Source organism: Idiotropiscis lumnitzeri, chromosome 20, assembly GCF_059441095.1.
Source record: "Idiotropiscis lumnitzeri isolate Australia: NSW breed Sydney's pygmy pipehorse chromosome 20, RoL_Ilum_1.0, whole genome shotgun sequence".
In the NCBI taxonomy this organism is placed as follows: domain Eukaryota; kingdom Metazoa; phylum Chordata; class Actinopteri; order Syngnathiformes; family Syngnathidae; genus Idiotropiscis; species Idiotropiscis lumnitzeri.
Window position 1 is genome coordinate 2,405,406 of NC_142410.1, and position 18,348 is coordinate 2,423,753.

Genomic DNA, 18,348 nt, shown 5'->3' on the forward strand with positions numbered 1-18,348 from the left:
TGAGGTGTTCCAGGCATGTCCACCGGCAGGAGGCCCAGAGGACGACCCAGGATACACTGGAGAGACTATGTCTCCCTGCAGGCCTGGGAATGCCTTGGGATCCCTCTGGAAGTGTTGGAATATGTGGCTGGGGAGAAGGAAGTCTTGGCTGGATCAGTGGTAGAAGGGATGAGTGGATGGATGTTTCTCTTATACAGATGTAATTTGGCTAAAGAATCCCGTTTCTCTTTTTCAATTATGTCATGATGTATTGTTTGTCATATTGTATTGAATAAATCCTTTACTGTTCAAACCCCAATTACAATGATGTTGGGCCACTGTGTCAAATGTAAATATAAACAGAACACAATGATTTACAAATCATTTTCAACTTATATTCAATTGAATACGCATCAAAGACAAGAAACATTTTTTGTGAATTGTCACTCGTTTTGAATTTTATTCCTGGAACACATTCCAAAAAAGTGTCCGTTCGTCTAGTCTAGTTGGTTGGTATTGGACCACTTTGACACAGGCCTCTCAGAGGTGTCCTCTTATTGGAACCCTTTTTTCAATTACTACAGGTGTTTAGGCCATACACTGGTAGCACTGCCTGGCTCACTACTCCAGTACTGTCTTGTCCTATTCTGTCCTAATTGCTACTTGTTGCACCAAAGTATTCCCCTTCCTCATAAAATTCTTCACCCAACTCCCATGTAACGTTATAATATCCCAAAAATCATTTTGTTTATTTTTTGTTCTGTTTTCTCTTTTCCCTCTGTCTGTCTTTTCTCAAACCTATAATGTCTGACGGCATATTCAATATAATTCCTAATCACAATGCAACCAAGCATGCGAGCACTGATATCAACCTCTACAATTGCATAGAAGAAAAGTGTTCCGGCATACAACACTCCCATTCTGCATGACTACGATATCAAACGGGCTAGGTTGAAACAAACAAAGAACCAACAAAATGCTGTAAGAACAAGTCAAAATTCTTAGTTATTTTCTGGCACAAAGTGGTTAAGGTGGTATTCTTTATTTGGTTTTGTGTCCAGGTGGAGTGGTAGTCATATTCGCTGGGGCCAGCCGTTCAGACTGAGACATGTGACTAGTGGGAAGTATCTGAGTCTGATGAAGGAGAAATCATTACTACTAACGGAAAAAGAAAAGGCAGATGTCAAGTCAACAGCCTTTTGTTTCAAATCTTCCAAGGTATGTAAGGTAGTCGGAACATCCACTTGAAACGCAGAATTGGGCCCTTTATCCTATTTTGCCTGTCCGTCCTCAGTGCGCGACCTGGGCACATTTCTGCCGTCATCCCTCTGTCCTTATTCTTATTCGTCCATCCTTGTCCTTTTAAAGCGCTTCTGCCCTTACTTTTTACCAGTCCGTCCCCCCTGCCCAAAATGGGCATACGGATGGATGGAACATCCTTTCCGGAACAGACGGACCGACCGTTCTGTCCCTGGGACGGAAAGCCCATCTCTGTTGAATTTTTTTCTTTGCCTTGTAGTCTTCAATTGCACTTGTCAATACAAACATGTTTTCTGAAGGGCTGATTGTTGTCGCTGTCTTTTTCTCTGTTAGGAAAAGGTTGACCTTGGTGTAAAAAAGGAAGTGGACGGAATGGGCACCCCTGACATTAAGTATGGTGACTCAGTGTGTTACATTCAGCATGTTGACACCGGTCTGTGGCTCACGTACCAGACTGCTGATGCAAAAACTGCACGCATCGGTGATGTTCAAAGAAAGGTAATGTTGCATGTTACGCCAAAGGTAATGTTTGATTTAATATTTTTTGGTTTTTGTATGTCACTAAACCATGTGTTGTCGCGAGTATGTTAATGATGTGTGTATGGAAAAGCTCAGTCTGGAAGAACTTGGGCTGTTCAGTTGGTGAACAAGAAAAACAATCAAATTAGTTGGAGAGATGCTAGTCTGCTTGATGGCTGCAGTTGATTTACCCCAGAACACGGCCTTGTCCACATGCAGTATTTTTTTGGTAGACTTTTTACACTCTAGATCTCTCCTTTAATTCCTGCATGCAGGATCTGGTTCTGTTTTGTTTGTAAAACCAACGGAGTGTGCGTTGAATTTACATTGTCATGACTGAAGCTGGAGCTAGGGTGTTGAGATGCAACAAGGGCCACTACGTTAACTAAGCCAACTAGTTGCTAACTACTTTTTTAAGTGACTAGCAACAAATCTGGCAAATTTTATCTTTCCAGAGTAGGAAATATTGATCCCCTCTGTGTTCAGACTCACTGCAAATAATCGTACTTGGGCAAAGCCGGGTCGAGCTAATTTTACCAAAACAGGAACTAACACTTTGCACAGTTATCCACATAGCCACTGGTGAGCATGTCCAGCTGGCATAACACTGAAACACTTGGTCAAAACTGGACAAAAGTACTTTTCACACAATTTAGGCTTATTATCTTTGAAAGTCAAAGAAAGAAAGAAAGGGTCATCTTATTTAATTTTAAGATTTTCCGGTTGCTGTTTTCCTCTTTTATATTTTACCGTGTGTCACAATCCTTTTTTGCTGGCTGAACTTTGGGATCCATTGCTGGTTTTGTGATGATTGTCACATGACAACACTCCTTTTTGCCATGACACATGCCCAAACAAAAAACTCAAATAAACCCAATTATTTCGATCTTCCTTGAGCTGAAGTCTTCTGTCAGAGATTCTGTGTCAAGTTTTGTAAAGATTTTTGAGGCTTTGTTATTTTTTTTACTTGAATGATATTGGTCGACCTTTCTTTTTGTGTTTACTTTGTGTGCTGTGCTAGAGATTTAAATCAATGTTTCCCATCATTATGTTTTTGCTCACATCAGGCTCTCATGCATCATGAAGGTCACATGGACGATGGGCTGACGTTGTCTCGGTCACAACATGAAGAAAGTCACACTGCCAGAGTCATACGCAGTACTGTGTTCTTATTCAACCTATTCATCAGGTGGGTGTAACATAGCTCTGTTGCTAAAACACAAAGCGTGTTGTGTTTTTTGCAAGAATTTAGTTGAAGAACATCTGATAAGATGTGAGATTTTTGCATGTAGCGCTTTGAAAGAGTTGTAGAAACTATGTATTTACGGGGATATTTTAAATTAAAAGAGAAAATTATTACCCTTTAACGAGCAACATGAGAAGGCGATGCAATCTTTGTGGAATTAAAAAAATAAAACATGAAATGAGAATTTAAAATGCTTCTAAAATCTTCCATAAATTGACATTACATATTCTACTGCCGACACTGCTCTTCCTGGCAATTATCTTCTCTTCCGCTAGTTAAGTCAAGTTTTTTTTGGCAATTATTGGCATGATTTTGATCCGCAGATGTCTCTGAATTTTGGCCTGGTTGAGCAATTAGTGGATATTTTGAACTGAAACAAGTCAGTCAGTTGGAGGATGCGATAGCCTGAGTCGAAGGCGGGACAAAGAAAACGTTGAGAAATAATGAAGTTATAGAATAGAATAGAAATAGAATAGAAATCCCTTTATTGTCATTGTACTCAAGTGTGCAACGAGATTAGAGGGCTCCCCTCTCCAGTGCAATACAACAATAACACAGACAAATATATAAATTAGATAAATAAATAAGACAGTGCAATGGAATTCAGTACTGAATAGAGCATATAGAAACACATCACAATGCTGTTTTGCAAGGTTAGGGTGGTCTCGTGTGTGTGTGAGAGTTCAGTATGGAGATGGCTCTCGGAAAAGAAACTGTTTCTCAGTCTATTGGTCCTTGATTTGATGCATCTGTAGCGCCTGCCAGAGGGCAACAGGTCGAACAGGTGTGAGTTTGGGTGGGTATTGTCTTTGACGATGTTGAGAGCCCTTCTGAGGCACCGGGCGGTGTAGATGTCCGACAGCGAGGGGAGAGGGCAGCCAATAATCCTTTGCGCTGTTTTGACTGTCCTCTGGAGCCTCACTCTGTCCGCCTCAGTGCAGCCGCTGTACCAGGTGGAGACACAGTACGTCAGCAGGCTCTCGATGGACGAGTGGTAGAAGGCCAGCAGCAGCTTCCTGTCCAGGTTGAATTTCCTGAGGACTCTCAGGAAGTGCAGACGTTGGCGGACCTTCTTTACCACTGCTGTGGTGTTGTGACTCCAAGAAAGGTCATCGGAGATCTGTACTCCCAGGAACTTGAACGTGTGGACCCTCTCCACACACACGCCTTCGATGCAGAGGGGGGGCGGCAGCGTCTTGTTCCTCCTGAAGTCGACGACAATCTCCTTTTGTTTTAGCAGAGTTAAGGTGCAGTCTGTTGTCCTTGCACCAAATTGTCTGTCTCTTTACCTCCTCTCTGTAGGCTGTCTCGTCACCTTCCGAGATCAGACCGACCACTGTCGTGTCTTCAGCAAACTTGACGATGGTGTTGTTGCCGTGGGCCGGGCTGCAGTCGTAGGTGTAGAGGGCGTACAGGAGAGGGCTCAGCACGCATCCTTGGGGGGAACCGGTGCTCAGCATGAGGGTGGAGGACGTGTAGGGGCCGAGCAACACAGTCTGGGGTCTGTTGGTCAGAAAGTCCTTAATCCAGATGCGTGTGAGGGCAGGGAGGCCGAGAGTGTCCAGTTTGGCGACGAGGATGTCTGGGATGATCGTGTTGAATGCCGAGCTGTAGTCCACAAAGAGCATCCTTGCATAGCTCTGCTGTTGTTCCAGGTGGCCCAGTACAACATGCAGAGCAGTGTCGATGGTGTCCTCAGTGGATCTGTTAGCCCGGTATGCAAACTGGTAGGGGTCCAGAGTGGGAGGAAGGCAGTCCCTGATGTGCTGGAGAACCAGCCTCTCGAAGCACTTCATAATGACTGGTGTGAGAGCAACAGGACGGTAGTCATTCAGGTGGACGGCTGGTGACTTTTTGGGGATAATGGTGGAAGTTTTCAAGCAGGAGGGGATGACTGCCTGAGCCAGGGAGCGGTTGAAGATCCTGCAGAAAACATGTGACAGTTGGTGGGCACATGCTCTGAGGACCTTGCCTGGTATTCCGTCGGGTCCAGTAGCTTTCCTGGGGTTGACCGCCAGGAGCGCGCGCCTCACATCGTGTTCCTCTACGATGAGTGGGGGGGAGTTGGAGCTTGAAGTGCGGGGGTGTGACGGTTGGGGCGAGTCAAAGCGAGCGAAGACGCAGTTAAGCTCCTCTGCCAGCGATGCACTCGGGTCTACAGAGGTCGTGCTGCTGCCACGGAAGTTGGTGATGCTCCGTAGACCCTGCCACACCTCCCGTGGTCTGTTACTGGCAAGGTGGGCCTCCAGCCTCCCCTTATAGGTTGCCTTGGCTAGCTTGATGCCTTTGCTCAGGTCAGCACGAGCCACCCTGTACTGGGCTTTGTCGCCTGACCTGAAGGCAGCGTCACGGGCCTTGAGGAAAGAGCGAACCCTGCTGGACATCCAGGGCTTCGCATTTGGGAAGGTCCGTATAGTCTTTTGTTGGGACACAGTTTCCATGCAGAACTTGATGTAGTCCAGTACACAATGCGTGTAGACATCAAGGTCCTGATGATCAAAGAGGTCCCAGTTTGTGTCATGAAAGCAGTCCTGTAATTCACTCATGGCGTCGTCACGCCAGGTTTTCACAGTCTTTGTGGTGGGCCTGAATCTGCGCCTGAGAGGGGTGTACGCAGGTGCGAGCTGCAAGGACAGGTGGTCTGACTGGCCGAGGGGGGCGAGTGGGAGGGCTCTGTATGCGTGCTTGATGTTCGAGTACACATGGTCGAGAGTGTTGTCTCCCCTCGTCGGGCACTTGACATGCTGGTGAAACTCTGGGAGTACAGTCTTTAAATTGGCCTTATTAAAGTCTCCCGCTACAATGTGGACGCCATCAGGGTGCGCCCGCTGATGTTTATTGATGACGCACGCGAGTAGCGAGAGCGCCGTGCTAGTGCTAGCGTCGGGAGGGATGTAAACAGCTGTGACAATCACTACCGTTAGCTCCCTCAGGAGAAAATAAGGCCGGCATTTAACGGACATGAACTCGATGTCGGGGGAAGAGTGCTTCTCGACGATCGTGCTATCGCCGCACCAGTTCTCATGCACGTAAACACAGAGCCCCCCGCCCCTCCTCTTACCGGTGTCCCTCGTCCGATCCGCGCGATGTAGCGAGCGCCCGGCCAGCTGGATGCTAGCGTCGGGGACGTCTGCATGCAGCCAGGTTTCCGTGACGACGATCACACTGCTATCGCGCACATAGCGGTTTCCCAGGATTTGTAATCCCAGGTCGTCGATTTTGTGGACCACGGATCTGGCGTTGGTGAGGTGCAGACTCGGTAGTGGTTGCCTATGGGGCTGCCGTCGCAGCCGTTGCAAGACACCGGACCTGCAGCCTCGCTTCTGCTTCCTCTCTCTGCGTCGCCTGCGCCGCCTCCCGGTCCCGATGACCAGCCACGGTGAGCCGGGCAGCCTCGCCAGTTCGTTGGGAATTTTGCGATCATAGCAAAATTCCTCTGTGATGGTTATTTCGCATCGATATCCAATGTTCACGATGTCCTGGCGGGTATATCGATGTTGTGCCTCAGTTGATGCCAATAAGAGCAAGCAAACACTAATAAAAAGTAATAAGGAGCACTGTGAGGAGGAGCTGTTAGCCGCTGCGTCCATGCGCGCCGCCATCTTGGAAAAACAAAAAATTAAAAAAATAATTGGATATACAGTTTTACTTTAATTTGAAAGAGTCTTAACCATATTTTACACATATTGAATTTTGGGGGAAATATTGTCACATTACTATCTTAATTGCTTTGAACGTTTTTATGGTCTTAGTCTTGTTTTGGTCTTGACTCGGTCTTGATTTGCTAAATTTTTGGTCTTGGTTTGGTCTAATTCGTTCTGGTCCCAGAGAAACCTTGGTCTTGTATTGGGGGAATTTTACTTTTTAATGGTTTGTATGCAATTTGTTTTAGCTCTGGTGTGTCTGTCCATGCATGAATAATAATTTTTAAAAAGGCTTTTCTAAAATGGGTCTGTGAGCATTTTTGTGGATCTAATTCACACAGTGTATCAAATTGGCAGCATACTGCATGAAGAGCGGCCTTTGGCACAAGCTGTGCCAACTATAGGCCAGTCCCAAGAACGGGTACATGCAGAGACGGTAGCATCAGGAAAGTCATCGGTCTTGAAACTTTTACAAACCATTATGAGCACTGATTCAAAGAATTCCTTAACAGAACGCAACCCAGGCAAACAGTGACCGCCACTGGCGCTCAATTCAGTACAACAATGTTCCCAGTCTTGGCAAATGTTTTCAGCCATCAATGTTAAACATCATTTCACATCTTTCAGGCCTCCAAGGCGTGAGTAACAAATTACAATTTGTCCTTTGTAATTCACAGGAGTCTAGATACATTAAGAGCAAAAGGAAAGAGCACAACTTTTGATGTACCGATTGACTCGATCAGTCTGAGTCTTCAGGATCTGATTGGCTACTTCCAGCCACCTGACGAACACCTAGAACATGAAGACAAGCAGAATCTCCTGAGAGCTTTGAAAAACAGACAGAACCTCTTCCAGGAAGAGGTGAAGTGTGTACGTGTGTGAGTGAGAGACAGAATTTTATCTGTTATAAAATACTGGATGCTACATTTCTTCTTGTCTCAGCTAACCCGTTACGTTTTCCAGATTTACGCTTTTACCAGGGGTCACAGGTTGTTGTGGGAGGAAGGGAAGTAGGATATTTGGTAAAAAAAAAAAAACGTTTTAAAAAATGCAGTTTTGGGTTTTCAAACACACATTGCTGCAAAATATCTGTAACTACATTGCAATTACTACCTGAGGATTTGTCTATTGAAGTGTACCATTTATTTATTAGCCACCTGGAGATTAATTGTTGCACGGTATATATTGGAACCAAGGCAACGTCACTATTTGAGGAAGTAGTTATTTTAATTGCTATTGGATGATGACTTGATTGCAATTTAATTTAATTAATAGAATCCCAAGATGTTATTATAAAATTCACAATTAATGAGAACTGCAGCAACATGGTGGTGATAAGCACCTCCACTTGTACCCTCCTATTATAATTTATTTAATTAATATTATATAATATTTAGATATTTGAAAAGTATTTTTGGGGGGAGTATGTGTGTAGTGATGTGTTATTGAAAAATACAATGAAAATGGGATATTCACATGTTTGTAAAACAGTTTTAATGAAATTCACATAAGAGGAGGATTAAGGGAAAATTAACAGATGTAATTTTGTTACTTTATGTACTCGAACAATTGTTCCTTATCAACGTATTTGATACGATGCTTTGTCATGCTACAATTTACAGTGATATGAGATGAACTGGTATTTGCAGATTTGACTGCCTTTAGCCTCACCATCAAGAGAATTTTCTGAATAAGCTAGCTTTTGCATCCATAGGGAATGATCGCCCTAGTCCTGGAGTGCATTGATCGACTTCACGTCTATAGCAGTGCAGCCCATTTTGCAGAAGCGGCTGGAAGGGAGGCAGGAGAGGCCTGGAGCTCCAGCCTTAACTCTCTCTACCAACTATTGGGTATGCAAACATTCACATAGATAAAATGTCTGGCAACAATAACCCTCGTTTCCTGCTCCCTCTTGTCCCTTTTAGCTGCACTCATCAGGGGTAACAGAAAGAACTGTGCTCAGTTTTCGGGATCCTTAGACTGGCTCATCAGTAGGCTGGAGAGACTGGAGGCCTCCTCTGGTATGTTGGCACACTTTGATCACAACATTATCATATAGACCCATAATAAATGCTCTACAATTTGGTTGGAAGTTGGCCACCAGTGTTGTCTTAGTGGCATCCCTATGATCTATAAAGCTATGTCGAATGGTGAATCTAATTGTGAGTTGCACACAAAAAGAAAGCAAGAGTAAGCATCTTGACGCTGCACTCCCTGGTGCCATGCGGAGAGTTTTGCCGTTGGTTTAGATGAAAAATCAGATGTATTTTTCAATGTTGCTCTTTTTAATAATCAAAATAAATGCAAATTAGATTTGCATATCACCTTTCAGTACACCCGAGGACGCTTTGCAGATCATTGCTGATCAGAGAAAAAAAGGAGGAGGATAATTAATGGCTTGACAGGGGCCTCGCGTTCGTGAGGCTACAGCTACACCAAGACCACTTTGAGGTGTAATTTAGGCTAAGCAGGGATCACTGCTTTTCATAAGTCACCTTATGTCATCTGTATGTATGTATGTATGTTTGGGACACTGAGAAGTCCCTCAATTATCCTCATGCTGTTAACTGTAAATAAGCCAGCCAAAGTAGCTCTAAATTACACCCCCACCCTTGCTCCTACTGCTGTGCCACCCAGCAACGCTCCATTCCATGATACCTCACCACATACAAAATGAATGGGTTTGCCAATGGGGCGCTGCTAAGTCCATCCATCCATCCATTATTCGCCACTTGTCCGGGGTCGGGTCGCGGGGGCAGCAGCTTGAGCAGGTAGGCCCAGACTTCGCGCTCCCCAGCCACATCTTCCAGCTCTGCCGGAGGGCTGCCCAGGCGTTCCCAGGCCAGCCGGGAGACATAGTCCCTCCAGCGTGTCCTGGGTCATCCTCTGGGCTTCCTGCCGGTAGGACATACCCGGAACACCTCACCAGGGAGGCGTCCAGGAGGCATCCTAAACAGATGCCCGAGCCACCTCATCTGGCTCCTCTCTACGTGGTGGAGCAGCGGCTCGACACTGAGTCCCTCCCGGATGGCCGAGCTTCTCACCATATGTCTAAGGGAGAGCCCAGACACCCTGCGGAGGAAACTCATTTCGGCCGCTTGTATCCGAGATCTTGTTCTTTCGGTCACGACCCACAGCTCGTGACCATAGGTGAGGGTAGGAACGTAGATCGACCGGTAAATCGAGAGCTTCGCCTTTTGGCTCAGCTCCCTCTTCACCACGACAGACAGATACAGCGCCCGCATCACAGCGGAGGCTGCACCGATCCGCCTGTCAATCTCTCGCTCCATCCTCCCCTCACTCGTAAACAAGACCCCAAGATACTTAAACTCATCCACTTGGGGCAGCCAGGCGCTGCTAAGTGCAGTGTGAAAAGGGGCTTATCCAAGCTGACTACCGCGTAAGAGGCTTGCTACAACACTGTTTGACTGTTTGCAAGTCACTCGCAGGGCCTAGTTCAATGAGTCTGAAATCGAATCTGATGGTGAAATTGTTATTCCGTGCGTGCGTCCACTCTCTACTGCTTATCCTGTTGGAGCCTATCCCAGCTGTCATTTGGATGAACGATGGGGTAGACCGTGGACTGGTTGTCAGTCAATTAATGGGCACATCCTGGGGAGAAACACAGCCATTCGCACTGACGTTCTCACCTATGGACCAATTACAATATTCAGTTCACCAAAGAAGTATGTTTTAATTATGGACATAATTAATTCATTATAATTAATTATTCACTTATTTAAGAATGTGAGAGGACACAGAGAACATGTATATGTGTATATGTATATATATTATTTATAAGTAAATAAAACAGAGTTAACAGAGTTAAAATATTTAACAGTGTTAAACATTTTAGAATTAATCTCATTCATTTTGACTGCCCTATTATTTTTCCAACATTATTTGCAATTTTTCATCCAGGCATCCTGGAGGTTCTTCACTGTGTGCTGGTGGAGAGTCCTGAAGCCCTGAACCTTATCAAAGAGGGACATATCAAATCCATCATTTCTCTTCTGGATAAACATGGACGCAACCACAAGGTATATGTACTCAGTAGAATGCAAGCGACAATATTCACCTGCGTTCAGTTACTGTAATGTATTTGGGATCAAATATGCTTCCACAGAGTACTTTATTTGAATGGTCAATTATGATCTCATTGTTAATATAAAAGTTGAATCATTTAGAGGTTTATACATTGAAATACAGCCAAACCCATCAATCGGGATTTATAAACATCAGTCTTTGTGTTTGTTGGTATTGGCATGTATGGTCTTGTATCAGTGATATGTTCTGACATCCTTTGTGTATGTGCATGCTGTGTAGGTTCTTGATGTGTTGTGTTCGCTTTGTGTGTGTCACGGTGTGGCAGTACGCTCAAACCAGCACCTGATCTGTGACAACCTACTGCCTGGAAGAGACTTGTTACTTCAGACACGTCTGATCAATTACGTAAGCAGGTACAAAGACATAAAATGTGTGTTAGCATTCACTGTAGACATAGATTGTCATTGTTCGATCTGTGTCGTGACAAAATTCGTTTATCTTCTCCTTTCAGCATGTGCCCTAATATCTTTCTGGGTGTTAGTGAAGGCTCTGCGCAGTATAAGAAGTGGTACTATGAGCTTATCGTAGACCAAGCACTGCCATTCGTCACGGCGGAGGCATCTCACCTGAGAGTGGGCTGGGCTAACACCAAGGGTTATGTGCCCTGCCCCAGCGGTGGGGAGGGTTGGGGAGGTAATGGAGTGGGCGATGACCTCTATTCCTTTGGCTTTGATGGACTCCATCTTTGGTCAGGTGCGGCTTGTTCGTACATGGTTGTACAAAATGAATAGATTGTGTTAAAAGAGAAGCGTGATACACTGTCCATTAGCAAAAGAAATACACAGCTCTTAATCATAGTGATTATCATGGCTCACTTTTACCTCCTTTATACTGTCACCCTTCAAAGTTTTCATTTAGAGTTGAGAAATTAGATGGTGAGGTTAAGATTCATCATTCATTAGGATGCAAAATGATTCAGTGTGGTATTTTTCTGAAAATCTGATTTTATACGATGATGGATTTAAAATAAAAAACATTATGCTTTCTACCCCTTGCAATTTAAAAACATTTCCAGGTATCCCTAAAATTCTTTGCCAGAATGCTAAATGCATGATTAATTAGAGAGAACTTAAAATCCATTTGTAGGCGTGTCACAAATTAATCTTTGGAGAATTGATTATCTTATCGATTATTCGATATCTTATCGATTACTTCAGTATTTGCCACCATCGCCCACCCACCGTTGCTTCTGCTTCTTCTTCTTTGTCATCTTCTTCTTTTTCTCTCTCTCATCTTTTAAAGACGACAAAGAAGAAACACTTCCGCCAGAAGTATTCATAGCAACCTACTTTTGCTTTGCACAATAACAACAACAAGGATTCAAAAGGCACATTAATTTATAACTTTAAAAACAATCAAATCAAAAATCAATCTTGCATGTACTGATTGCAGCCGGCTCTGTTTTTCTGAGCACTCTGAATCACTGAACGGCACATTTGAACAATATTCTGAGTTTACCAAGACAAAATTTTTAAAAGTGCTGTTCGATCGGTCAGAGTACACCAAAAAACAGAGTGCTGTTGTGCGCTCTCGGTGCTTCAAATGACGACATGGTGCACCAGTGCGTTAGATGGAAAAAGTTCAAGCACAAGCTGTTGATTGGTTTCAAACATAGGCTCTGTTTGGTAATGAATAAAAGCGGAACACTCTCAAGTAGTGCGTGAGCGAGTAAGAGTGAATTACTAAACGCGACCCTAATGTTAATTTCTTGACTGCTCCAATTTACAAAAAACTCTGCAATAACTGAACCGTGAAATATCGAGAGAACCTTGTACAATTAAGATGTAGTGGCTATTGTCTCGCTTCCATGCTGCCCCTCATTAATCCTCGCCCTAAGAATGTTCCCCACAGAGTCAGTCCAGATGTGAACACATCATTGCACATCATGCAAATTAGACTTGGGCTTTGTCACGTTATCATAAAGAAACTGTACAGTCACTCAATAGTAAAAAAAATTCCCAACGATTAAATTGTCCAGTATCAACAAATAAAGCATTGGAGGGCCGTTAAAGTAATGTCAATTAAAAAATAACAAGAACAAAAGCACAGCATCTTGAAAAGTTTTAACTACATGAAGAGCATGGGTGACAAATTCACGACAAATGCAGGTGATCAGAAAAGGCTGCGTATAAATAAGTCAAATGCAGGACAAAACATACAGGAGGCATACACAGGAGTACATTATTAAACTATTATTAAAAAAAAAAAAAAAAATACAACTCACAGAAAATGCGTCCAAACAAATTCAATATTTCAAATGGGACTGTGAGGATGTACAGAATGTAGTCATATCTGTGATGTAACTTTTTTGCAGGCTGTATTGCAAAGACCGTTAGCTCTCCCAATCAGCACCTTCTGAAAGCAGACGATGTGGTGAGCTGCTGCTTGGACCTTAGTGTTCCCAGTATCTCCTTCAGGATCAATGGCCAACCAGTTCAGGGCATGTTTGAGAACTTCAACTCTGATGGCCTCTTTTTCCCCGTGGCTAGCTTCTCTGCTGGAGTTAAGTCAGTGCATTACTCAATGCAATTTACTCACAATCACAATCTTTTACCTGCTCATCTTTTCCTTGGCGCCTTGTTTTTGTATAGGCTTCGTTTCCTTCTTGGGGGTCGCCATGGCGAGTTTAAGTTCCTCCCTCCTCCAGGTTATGCTCCGTGCTTTGAGGCTGTGTTGCCAAGAGAGAAACTAAAACTGGAGCCCAGTCAACACCAGACTGCGGCTAGAGACCTTTTGGGACCCACTGTCACCATGAGCCAGGCAGCTTTCACGCCTATGCCTGTGAACACCAGCCAGGTACTAGATTATTACGTATTTAACAGATTGATAGACAAGCAGCGTTTCTTGATTCCAGTAGGGGAATTATTGAATGCAAGCATACATATACCAATACATAAAACCAACTAGAACAGTAGGCATGTATTAACTCATTTACTACCAGCCGAGTAAAAATAATGGATCTAAGACGTCTTTAGCCGTCAATGGCAATAAATGAATTAAGTACTCATTAAGGGTCGCGCACCAGGGAGTACATAAGTCCTATTGGAATCACTTTTTACTCAAAAAATGTACTCAGGCAAGTTACAATGGCTGTACTGTACTCACTACGTGTTGGATGCACTTGTTATGTTAATGCAAGTCTACAGTAAGCCAAACTCAATATTCATGAGGCAGGAAACTGAGCATCTTGATTCTTTTTTACGGTTGTCTTGGCAGCTTACAGTGAATTACTGTAGTGTGAGCTCGATGAAAATGTTGAGTGAGACTAAAAGAGAACAAAAATAAAATCTACGATAGCTTTTGCTAAACCAAAAAATTCCACCACAAATTGGCTAGTGTCAAAAGGTCTGGTATAGATGCGAGCCAGAGCAGTTACAAAGGAAACAAAGGTGTTTTCACAATCTTTTCACTGGCGATTTCCAAAAGAGATATCTAAACACTTTTTAAGCACAATTAAACTTACAGCCATTGCTTTAGAAAATGTATGAAAAAGGAACGTAACACAGGTGGACTTGTTACAATGATTACGGGCAGGTTTTCTGCAACACGTCTCTCACTAACTGAACATGGCGTCCACTACCCACAATGCATTACAACGAGTGACTGTCTTTATAACTAATTACAGGTAATTAAATGCTGACTTTATAGAAATTATTTGAAACATAATGACCTTTTAGCATGGAAATTATGACATTTTAAATAAAGAAATATTATGAACTTTTTTTTAACCTATCTGAAACGACTTTTTTGACACTTACTGTGGACAAAAGAATGTAATTTGGTGGTCCTCTCAGTCATTACTGGATGCATGAACTATCCCTTGATCAGGCAGTTTGCCATTTTTTGTATGAAGAAGTAATTTTTGATGAATTCCATCCTCTTTTATGTGCTGAGTTAGGTATAGTCAGTGCTAGCGAGTTTGAATATATCATTTTTCAGGTTGGAAACAATTTTGGTGGCCCAGTGTCTTTTTTTTTCATGACAACTCTGAAAAACTTTCATTGGACTGGATGATAAAAATATTAACCCAAAAATTTGCAATTCCTGGTCAGTGTGTAGGCCAATAGACAAGGCCTTGAAGGCCCTGACTGCAAGCAACAGACTTTTTGGCCCGTGCCATTTCATGTGGTTGGAGTAGGGCATCAAAGTTTGTTCAACATTTCAAGCATTTGTCATCAAGAAAGACATGTACCTCCCCATTCATTGACGCACAAAGCTTTATTTGCCATCATTTCATACTTTAATAATATACGCATTTTATATCAATGGAGGGTTAAACTGTTTTTCGTTGTCTGCTTTTGCTAAAATGATACAAATCTCCATTTTCAGGTATGGGAACAACAGCATTCTGATGTGTTAATCAAAACAAATATTTTGTTAAATTAATGAGGGTAAAGCCACACCTCTACTTCTATAGTTAAGTGGACTTTATCTTGTGTCTGTGTGTAGATTGCTTTGCCATTTCACTTAGAGAGGATCAAGGAGAAGCTTGCAGAAAACATTCATGAGCTGTGGGTGATGAATAAGATTGAATTTGGCTGGACCTACGGAGTCGTGAGTATCCTTATCACTTTGGCTACATTTTTCCCCCAAACAGTATGTTTATTGGGGTTTCGTGGCTATAACAGTAACTAAAAAATTGTGACAATTGACAAAATGTTGTTAAAGAGAAAAAAACAAACAAACAGCCCCACCCCTGACCTCAGCATGTACTCCTACCAAAGCAGTACTATAAACAAAATAAATACAAACATAACCAACAATTTGACACTATAATAAGCGAAAAAACTAATAATTTAAAAAAGGGATAAAAAAAATAAAAACAATAAATAAAAGAAAATACATAATCAACGATTGATATATACACTGTATATTGATATGCAGCTGTATTACTGTGATGTTATTTGACAATTCATACTTTAACCATAAGAGAAAAAGGGACTTCTGAGGTTATCAAATGATTTAGCATGACCAGGATCAGCCCATTTTTTTCTAGTTTAAGAAACTACATCACCTGCTTAACCCAGGCTTCCTTCTTACGGGGGGATCCAGGGGCATGCCCAGGTCAACTGGGAGATGTAGTCTCTCTGGCATGTTATAGGTCGTCCCTGGGACCGCCTCCAAGTAGAACATGCCCAGAACAACACACCATGGGATGTCCAGGAAGTATCCTAACAAGGACTCTCTCTGTGTGAGGTAGCAGCTTGACTCTGAACTCCTCCCGGATGACCGAGCTTCTCACCTTATCTCTAAGGGAGAGCCTGGACACCCTGGGAGGAAATGTGTTTTGGCCGCTTGAATCAAGGATCTTGTTTTTTCGGTCATGTGATCATGGGTGAGGGTAGGAACGTAGCTCGACAGGTAAATTGAGAGCTTCGTCTTTTGGCTTAGCTCCTTCTTCGCCACACCAGACTGATACAGTGTCTGCACCAATGCAGGCGCAGCACCTCTCCGCCTGCCAATCTCCCTATTCCATCTCCCCCTCACTCATGAACAAGAAATCAAGATTCCTGAACTCCTCCACTTAGGAATCTCATTTCAGACCTAGAAAGGGCACTCCACCAATTTCCGACTGAGTACAAGGTCTCAGATTTGGAGGTGCAGATTCTCATTTCAAATACTTCACGCGCGGCTGTGAGCCATTCCAGTGAGAGTTCAAGATTGCCACTTGATGAAGCCAACAGCATCACATCATCTGCAAAAATCTGAGACATAATACTGTGTTCACCAAACCAGACCTCCGTAATTCCTTGGCTTCCCCTACAAATTCTGCCCATGAACGTTCTGAACAGAATCTGCAGCCTTGGCTCACTCCAACCTTCACTGGAAATATATCCGACTTACTGCCGGCAATGCCGACCAAACCCCGACACTGGTCATACAGGGACCAAACAATCCTCACTGCGGTGTCCAGTACCCCTTACTCTCAGAGCACCCCTCACAAGAGCTCCTCGAGGACATTCTCAAATGATTTCTCCAAGTCCACAAACCACATCTAGACTGGTTGAGTGAACGCCCATACACCTTCAACGACCCAGTGGAGGATGTAAAGCTTGTCCGCTGTTCCACCAACAAGACGACACCCACAATGAGTCCTCCTGAATCTGAGATTCGACTTTGTGATGGACCCTGCTCTCGATACCACTGAATAGTCCTTAACAGGGAGTCTGATGAGTATGATCCTCCTGTAATTGGAACACATCTTCCTCTCCCCCTTCTTAAATAGGGGAACCACCACCCCAGAGTCCCAATCCACAGGCACAGTCTTCTATGTCCATGCAATGTTGCAGAGGTGTGTCAACCAGGACAAGGCCCCACAACATCAAGAGCCTTTTGGAACTCTGGGTAACTTCATCTTCCCCTGGGGCCCTGCCACCAAGAAGCTTTGTATTAACTTCAGTGACCTCAAAACCCAGAGATAGGAGAGCCCACGTCAGAGAGACAACAAGACTCTGCTTCCTTGTGGGAAGGCATGCTGGTGGGATTGAGGAGGTCTTCGAAGTATTATGGCCACCGATTCAAAATGTCCTGAGTCGAGATCAGCAGTAAACAGAATAAATATTTTTGATTATGCATATAATATGTTCTCATTCAGCTATTTTAAACATCTTTTACACTCTTGAACATAATAAACAAATGTCAGAATTACTTTGCTGAGTAACTAATGAAGTTTACAAGGCAGTAACTGAGTTACTAACTCAATTACTTTTTGGAAACTAGTGATTTGAAATTCTAATTATTTTTTTTTTAAAGTAACATTCCCAACACTGCATATGAGCTGTTGCTTTTACAAATTATTAAAAAATCTAAAAAAATTGAAAATCGCTTGACTGCAAAGCTCTGCAACTTCACTTCACTTCAAGAGTCAGAGAAGGATTGTCACGCCCTCATGTTTCATGAGTGGCATTAAAGCTGTTTTGGTAAAATTAAAAGTATCATTCATCTTAACTTTTTTGTGCAACATGACTTTAAGTACCTGCAGTGGAGTCCTCTATGGTGCGCCTTATCATCATCGTATGCTATAAATGATACTTTGTCCCTATGTGTGCTTTCAGGTTCGAGATGACACCAAGCGGCAACACCCATGTTTGGTGGAGTTTTCAAAGTTGCCGGAACAGGAACGTTGTTACAATTTACAGATGTCTGTGGAAACTCTCAAGTAAAGTATTGCTGCATCACTAAACAAAATCACATACACACGCACGCACCCGCACACGCACACATGCACACGCACACATATTTATATATACTTATATATATATTTGTGTGCGTGTGTGTTTGTGTTTTCTGAGGTTTCAAGCATCACGAGAGCAACACTGCACTTAGTCGGCCACGCCTTATAAAGTTGCATCACAGCAATGTTCTCCATTTTTTGTGTTTGTTTGTGTCACTTTCTATTTACAGTAAATTAAACCAGTTTGTTTATTTTCATTCTGTTTTATTTTTATATTTGCATGTTACAATACAGTGCTATTTGCACTTACAACATAGAGTGAGATTTTCTTGTTGATTGAAAATCAAGAAGTAGATCATCAGTACTCTAAGTAGCTGTTGATGAATTCCTCGAGTGCCTCCACATTGATTGCACTTAAT

At 43.1% G+C, this 18,348-nt stretch overlaps 1 protein-coding gene across 1 annotated transcript in view; it reads left to right on the forward strand.

The window, feature by feature from the left end:
• ryr2a (ryanodine receptor 2a (cardiac)) overlaps positions 1-18,348 on the forward strand; it is a 156,175-nt gene that overhangs the window by 35,613 nt on the left and 102,214 nt on the right. The window contains exons 10-22 of the mRNA XM_088284276.1: positions 1,041-1,197; positions 1,573-1,737; positions 2,826-2,947; positions 7,326-7,509; positions 8,363-8,498; positions 8,574-8,669; positions 10,570-10,688; positions 10,975-11,108; positions 11,207-11,448; positions 13,070-13,262; positions 13,347-13,551; positions 15,205-15,309; positions 17,811-17,914. Coding sequence (XP_088140402.1) covers positions 1,041-1,197; positions 1,573-1,737; positions 2,826-2,947; positions 7,326-7,509; positions 8,363-8,498; positions 8,574-8,669; positions 10,570-10,688; positions 10,975-11,108; positions 11,207-11,448; positions 13,070-13,262; positions 13,347-13,551; positions 15,205-15,309; positions 17,811-17,914 — 1,962 coding nt within the window. The remainder of the gene's footprint in view (positions 1-1,040; positions 1,198-1,572; positions 1,738-2,825; positions 2,948-7,325; positions 7,510-8,362; positions 8,499-8,573; positions 8,670-10,569; positions 10,689-10,974; positions 11,109-11,206; positions 11,449-13,069; positions 13,263-13,346; positions 13,552-15,204; positions 15,310-17,810; positions 17,915-18,348) is intronic.